The sequence below is a fragment of the Sander lucioperca genome, chromosome 15 (genome assembly GCF_008315115.2).
Source record: "Sander lucioperca isolate FBNREF2018 chromosome 15, SLUC_FBN_1.2, whole genome shotgun sequence".
Lineage (NCBI taxonomy): Eukaryota > Metazoa > Chordata > Actinopteri > Perciformes > Percidae > Sander > Sander lucioperca.
This window is the reverse complement of record NC_050187.1, coordinates 15724089-15731371: the sequence shown is the minus strand read 5'-3', so window position 1 is coordinate 15731371 and position 7283 is coordinate 15724089. Positions and strand designations below refer to the sequence as shown.

Below are 7283 nucleotides of genomic sequence, written 5' to 3'. Positions count from 1 at the left end.
CCTGTTGTCCACTTTCCTTTTTGGTTCAGTTGGCCATGTTCATGTCAGGCATTAGCCTTTATAAAAAGAAATACATTGCCGTGATCAGTTTATAAATAATACATTATTGTGGGTTTATCATCTATTGGTTTTTATGAACCACTGATTAGCCTACCTAACTAAGCATATAGCATACAGGAAGTAATTTCATTTAATTTCAAACTCACTTATTTCTGACAAATACATTCTGCCAGTGAGGTTGAATGTAGGCTACAAAATACAGCACATTAACATTTCAACGTATACACATCACACAACGAAGCCCTTATGTCCAAACCAACAATATCTATATTCCTTTTTTTATTTTATTTTTCATAGATTCCACTTTACAGCCTGTGCACACAACTGATTGTCAGTTATACAACCGCCTTCCTCAGTGTCGCCTCACTAGACTCTACCAGAAAAGAAGACAAAACTCAACACAATTAAACAATTAAAAAATTAATAATAAATAAATAAATAAAACATAGGCCTATGGACACCACGGCGGGTGCAACAAGCAATATTAAGCCACATAAATTAAATAATCTGTCACTTCTTATAGAATCAACAGTAGGATAAACCATCACAAAAGCAACACAGATAAACAATATAAACTTCATAGCAGCTGCAGCCACAAACACATATTCAAGCAAAGGAAAAACTGCACAGAATTTACACAACAACGTGCACACAACGCTAAATTGGGCGTGCACTGCAGTGTTGAACTCACCTGTCTGAACGCAGGTCTCGTGCACCACAATCTGCTCCAGGTTCGCCCTTTCTGCTCACTCATTCTCAGATAACATAATCCAGTCTGTCCCACTGTAACCAGTCCCAGTCTTCTCTAGTTTGAAAACATTTTTGAGCTGAAAGAAGCTGTGAGGTCCCAACTGTGACAGAGATAAATAGTCACAAACAATATTAAATCCTCACACGCCTCACAGAAGGTAGAAGTACCACAGGGAACCCAGAAGGCACCATAAGCATTTAGCATGTTAGCCACACCCAGCACCTGTTGGGTGTGTTACATTTGGATCACTTAGCATGCTGGCCGGGTGGTGCATTAAACCGGTTCATTAAGGTAGATGCAACCTTTTTTTTTTTTACCTGTGCCAATGTACAATAATCCTAATGTAACACTAACCTAAACATTCTTAATCCTTCCCTACTGCAGCTGCTGATTTGGATACTTTCATCTGTTCCATTTTCACAGTTTATCATGATGAATATACCACACACTTACATAACACGCCATACATGTATGCACACAAACATGTACAATACTACCACTGATAAAAACAACTAAAATCTGTATCACATTCAATTAATAACGTGTTTCATATGTCTGTTGTGTTAATGTCTGTATATTTATCTAATTTGTCAGCTGTGTGTAGTATGTCACACACAGAAAAATGTTTAATCCTCGTTCAGCTTGTTTTAAGAAGACTTTCATTTCAAAAACTGAAAGGATTACATACACACAGAGGCAGTAACAAAAATATGTTTACATGGGTTGTATTTTCATTGAATTATGAATTTCAACATGTTCATTATTTGGTCTGTACATTCATTATCAGCTCTGTTGTGCCATTCAATGGTAGAATATTTCCTTACAATGTGGTATATACAGCGACAAAGATATGGGCATCCTGAGTGTTTTTAGGTTAAATTACATTAAAATTGTATTTTTATATATATTGAGAAATGTCAAAATAATCAGAAGATTTGAGTGTGCAGTTTGCTAGGACTTATTATGATATACTGTAACTCGTCATTTACGCATTTTTTAAATAAATGTTAGTACTAAAAATGTATAAAGACACCAGCAGCCACAGTTTATGTTTTTAATATACAAGGTGAAACTTTCTTTGTCTTTGAAATTGAATTTCCTAACATGAGTTCTAAGAATAATACTGCAAAAGAAAACTACACAATTAACAGTATTTGTCACCAAATTGATGTTATTAATTTTTTTATTTCATTTTCTATACAATATATACAGTAGCCTCTACTTATAGGCCATCCTCGTGCTCAGACTCTGTTTATAAACTCAGTAATTCTTTAAGTGACTTCAAACGCAGTGGATTAACTCACGGAACAGGTTCATCTCTAATATCTCCCACAGCTTTTCAGAAGCGTGACTGACAACTAGAAGGCTAAATGCTGTAATGACACACCAGCTGATTGAACTCTTGGTGCCATATTTAGCCACAGGAACATCTGCTGCAACACCAGCTGAGATCCTTGGGTGTAAAGGTATGTAGGTGAAAAAGAAGACAGAGACAGCAGTAAAACCTAACTTGAAAGGTGATTAGTAAGAACTGAAAGAGATGGTCTTGTTTCTGTTATCCTGTAGTTTCACACGTTGCGTGCTGATGAAACTGATAAACAGCAGCTCATCCTCGTTAATGTAGGAAACAAATAATAAATGAATTCTAATGAATTATCTCTGCCTGTTATTTAAGCACGTCACTTAGGATCCTCTAGTTATTGGCTTAGTGCAATCCATTGAAAAACACATCTGCTTGAGTATTGCTTAATGGATTCAATCCAACATGGTGTGTATATTCCAGTCACACTTGGCACCTCAAGCTCCTGTACAGTAACTCCTTAATGTATAGGCTTCTGTTTGGATAAATAAGGTAAATCAAAGCAGAGTTGAATGGTAGTACAGCATGCAGTGTAAAATTAGGCATAGTTATTTGGCATTTTTGGAGTAAATTAGAACAACAGTAGTTGGCATTTTTGTTGCAGATGAATACTTGTTGGCATGGTGAAGTTGAGCAGTATGTATGTTTACTTGAAAAAGCAGTGGAAGAACAGAGGCAGAAACAGCAGCAGATAGTTAGGGCCTGGCAGCAGTGAGGCAAAGCTGGTCACATTGCAGTCATCACCGTAGCAGCAGTAAACTCTGACACCTGGTGCTCTGTAGCCCTGGCTGTTGGCCTGACTACAGAAAGACTTGTAGGAGCATGACTTCATCACCCCACCTGACAAAACAGACAGCAATAGAAGTCAGTTACACTGGTGTGGCTAAAACGGACCAATATACATTTGATTGAACTTGCTGTTGATTCAGCCAGGCTATAAAGCTTTAGTATTTCACAATCTAGTCATCCTTCATTTTTAAGATTTTTTTTTTCTCCCTTTATTGTACAGTGACAGTGGATAGACAGGAAAGGGGGAGAGAGATGGGGGACGACACGCAGCAAAGGGCAGCAGGTCGGATTGGAACCTGCGCCGCTGCAGGCCATCCCCTTCATTTTTAATTTTTTATCACTTTTACTTTGTCTTTATCATAATTTAAAGGCAGGGTTGGGAATGTTGAAAAGCTAGCAAGATTTGAAAGTACTCCTCAGGGGAGTAACCCCTCCTACTGCACGCACAGACGTGCACGAGCACTGCTGCATTGCTGCTTCAGAGCAGAGAGGAGAAAGGGCCGCAATTTTACTTCATGGAGAGAGATGGGGGACGACACGCAGCAAAGGGCAGCAGGCCGGATTCAAACCCGCACCGCTGCAGGACTCAGCCAACATCGGGCGAACACTCTTACTGGGTGAGCTAGAGGCCACCCCCTTCATTTTTGATTTTGTCACTTTTACTTTGTCTTTATCATAATTTAAAGGCAGGGTTGGGAATGTTGAAAAGCTAGCAAGATTTGAAAGTACTCCTCGGGGGAGAAACCCCTCCTCCTGCCCTTTGGGCTCTGACCCACACACAGACGTGCACGAGTATTGCTGCGTCGCTGCTTCAGAGCAGAGAGGAGAAAGGGCCGCAATGTTACTTCATGTCTCATGTAAGCAAACAACCTAATATTATCGTACCCAATGTTTAAAACAAACATGACTACTGTTAGCAATGCGGCGACGACGCACATTGAGCTCAAGCTCGTACACGGGAGGGGTAGAGTACATGTTGCAGGGCAAAGAGGCATTTCATTGTTTACAGCATTACAGCTGCTGCATATGACAGATCTTTTTCGCTCCTTTTTCAGAGCCCATAAATTATGTATTGCTTTCGGGGTGTAAAGACCATTTTAAACAATATATAAAAAAGTGTATGTATAATAGTTACCAACCCTGCCTTTAATTTGGGAAGACATCTCCAATGTGTCATTTGTAGACAGGATGATGGTCTCTCCTGTTGCACCACTTTTTGATGATTTTATGTAAAATTCTAGCCTTGTGCAGTTGCCTTATTAGGAGTTAAATATGTGAAGAGGAATTGTCTCTGTGCCATGAACACATGGTGTCCTAATTAAGGATATTGATTAAGTAGAAGCGGCAAAGCTCTTCATTTCCTTAAAAGCCTCGGACCCCCTGCTGACTGGGATGTGTCTCCAGACAACAGCCTGTCCTCTGTTAAACACACACGCACACATCCTCACATACAGATACAAATAGAGCTTTATTGATGGTAGAAAGAGAACTAGTAAAAGAAAGGCTACTACACTGTCACTGTTGGACTCACTGTCATGGCCCACCACCACAGCGCAGGCATCAGAGTAGCTGGGACAAGATTTGGAGCCTTGCCGGTTGCAGTCAGCGTTATTGGAGCCCATACAGGTATAACATCGCAGAGCTTTACCTAAAGGAAACAAGAGAAGAAATATGGCTACAGTGCACACTTACTAAAACAATACAATCAAAACATCATGGTGTGTTCACAGTTTAGTGATCCAAAAAGCTTTGTTTTTTCTAAAGCATTGAATATGTCACTACTTGAAAAAGGTGTGCAAATACACTTATATACTTTATATAATGGAAAGTTAATGGCAGAGAAGCCATCTAGAAACATTATTAAACCAGAACAGGCTGCTCTGGAGCACATTTAAAGGGAAATACAGCACCACGTTTTAAATGCCAGCCCTATGTTATTCTTAGACTGACCTGGTGTTATGGGAACTGTTTATGATGCAAATGTAGGATTTCCCCCCAAATATCTCAACTGAATGATTCAAAAAAATACTTTGCGTCAGATGTATTGACTACTTTCAATGCACAAATAGTCTGCTTTAATGCTGCTAATGTTACTGCTGCTGTTTTTAGACATTGGTAAAAGTGGTCCTTAAGCTGCTCTGCTCTGGCATGGTAAAGACTGCATTACATTGTTGCACACTCAAACTAACGCAGTCCCATTTATCATAAATTCTGATCCGTTGTTAGTTAAGATCATGCAGTGTCTACAAGGGCCTCAATGGATATGTTTACCCTTTATCAACACTGGATCTATGGGTTTGATGAGCGTGTACACACAGGCATGGTAAATTCACATCTGGGTGACTGAGGTATGATGTTGTCCCACAGGCACAGTGAGAGTTAAGTGAAGAGAGAGCACTCACTAATCACTTCCTTTACACAAGTCTTCCCTAAATCAAGCAAAGAATTAAACTCTGATTTAAAAAAACATCTTTTTAACCTTCAGCTGAAGCTACAGGGGCCCACTTCAGCACATAAAACACTTAAATGCCCTTGTAAAGCTCTCCAGAGGAAGGAGCGCTTATTTGAGAACTAGCTGACCTTTGAAATACCACTTCAACGCTTTCTTTTGAAAACCTACATCCGTCTCCTAAATTCTGAAAAATGCTTTAATGCTGCTTCCAAAGAGGATCAAATTGAGCTGGACTTAGAGGAATCACTGAAAGCTTCAAACATTCTTTGTAGCAGCACATCACTTGTCTTGGCCATCAAAATAACATTCAACACTGGATTTATCATCCGGTTATGATGTGGACAGAAGTTGATCAGACACACAAGTGTTGTGTCCATTCAGGTATACACCAGAGATGTGAAATGGTGAATCAATAAGAAGAAGAGTTTAATTAGAGTAATACATGACTGAAATGTCAGACGTTCAGCCCTCTGACTGATAAAAGCACATATTTAACAGTAAAACAATGAAATGAAACAGCAAACCAACCTTTTTTTTGTATGAATTTGAGCGGTTAGTCTCATTTCTTTATTCTTGTGTGCCCCTCTGTATGTTCACATGACATATAAATACCCCCTGCCGTTTACAGTTGACCCCAATCTATCACCACAGCACAGCCACTCTACACGCATGCTGTAAGTATTAGCCTCCAGGCCTATTAAGAGATTAGCTGCTGGGATTGCATGTTAGTCACAGAGGATGACACACTGAAGAAATGCAAAACTCAGGAGAATTACCTGAGAAATTAGAAAAGTTGACATAATATAAAGTGTCATTAGAAGGTGTCAATGTAAAATTGTTTTTTTATGCAAGGCATTTTCTGTGTTGTTATGTTCAACATGTCCTGTCCTGGTGTGTGAGAGCAAAGCGTATTCGTTCAACAGGTTCCTGCCTCTTAGGAAAAGACTGACATACAGAAAAACAACAAATGCTAACTATTCTTGAAAATTCAAAAGTGGCAAGAGAGAAGAGTACCTGAAGGAAGACACAGACCAAGTCCAAAGGACAGCTGGGCAGAGGGTAGAGCAGAGCAGATATCTAAAGGGGTGAAAGGATGAGGTTAAGATAGGAACTTACTGTTGGTTGCTAGCAGGACCAGGGAAAACAGGAGCAGCGGACAGTACTGGACAGCTCTCATGGTGCATGTGGTCCTCGGTCGACCTGATCACACAATGAAAAGCAGTTTGTTTGCGCTTAAAGCCCCCTGAGCTTAATCTGAGCTATCAGATGAGCTAATATCTCCTCCTGCACTGACCAGGAGATTAGCACCCCTCCACTGGGGCTCACAGCTCTGTGTTCAGTCTCAATAGTTGCTCCTCTGCGTGGATAGGCAAAAGGATCCGTCCCGTGGCTCTCACCTCACCGCGGTGTTTGAGCCACACCCATGCTCTTCCCTTTCTTGTCCCTGTCCCCAGCTGGCCCAGCCTTACTTCACCCTGCTGTACTACAAAGCTGATCTCTGAACTTCAGCTGGTATTGAGACCCTACAGGTGTCCATTTAGTTTTGTCAGTTCCAGGTTCATTTGCCTCAGGATGCTTGATGTCCTGTGATGTACGTTTGCCTGTGTGAGATTAGTATTCAGCAACATTTTGTTGCCGTTTATGCAGACATGCCCTAATTCCATAGGGATGTAGTTGATGTGGCCACTTCTTCAGTTGGACTTTCGGAATGATTACCTCTGTATTTAGAATTACAAATAATATATTCTACATTACAGTTCCACGAATTGGTTGACTGTCATTTGTCTCAATAGCATGGCTATCCTAAATATGTTATACATGTTATTGAACATTGCATAGCCCTGTCAGATAAAGTCAAGTACTCTTTCAGT

At 40.1% G+C, this 7283-nt stretch overlaps 1 protein-coding gene across 2 annotated transcripts; it reads right to left on the bottom strand.

Moving 5' to 3' along the window:
• Nucleotides 1-1959: 1959 nt before the first annotated feature.
• Nucleotides 1960-6887, bottom strand: ly6pge (lymphocyte antigen 6 family member pge). 2 transcript variants are annotated; one of them, XM_031302230.2, is made up of 3 exons: nt 6529-6887; nt 4474-4608; nt 1960-3011 (listed from the first exon to the last, which is right to left on the bottom strand). In XM_031302230.2, the coding sequence occupies exons 1-3, from the start codon at nt 6587-6589 to the stop codon at nt 2818-2820; spliced, it is 390 nt and encodes a 129-aa protein (XP_031158090.1). In that variant the 5' UTR covers nt 6590-6887; the 3' UTR covers nt 1960-2817. The 2 variants fall into 2 exon arrangements, with proteins under 2 accessions (XP_031158090.1, XP_031158092.1); XM_031302232.2 differs by having other exon boundaries at nt 4492-4608; nt 6529-6865.
• Nucleotides 6888-7283: the final 396 nt, after the last annotated feature.

What these genes read in the sequence shown, in the direction of transcription:
- ly6pge (XM_031302230.2), bottom strand. Translation starts at nt 6,589, where the DNA reads ATGAGAGCTGTCCAGTACTGTCCGCTGCTCCTGTTTTCCCTGGTCCTG. An exon ending in GGTCCTGCTAGCAACCAACA is followed by an intron (nt 4,609 to 6,528) that starts GTAAGTTCCTAT and finishes TGTTTCCTTTAG; the next exon opens with GTAAAGCTCTGCGATGTTAT. An exon ending in CAGTGAGTCCAACAGTGACA is followed by an intron (nt 3,012 to 4,473) that starts GTGTAGTAGCCT and finishes CTGTTTTGTCAG; the next exon opens with GTGGGGTGATGAAGTCATGC.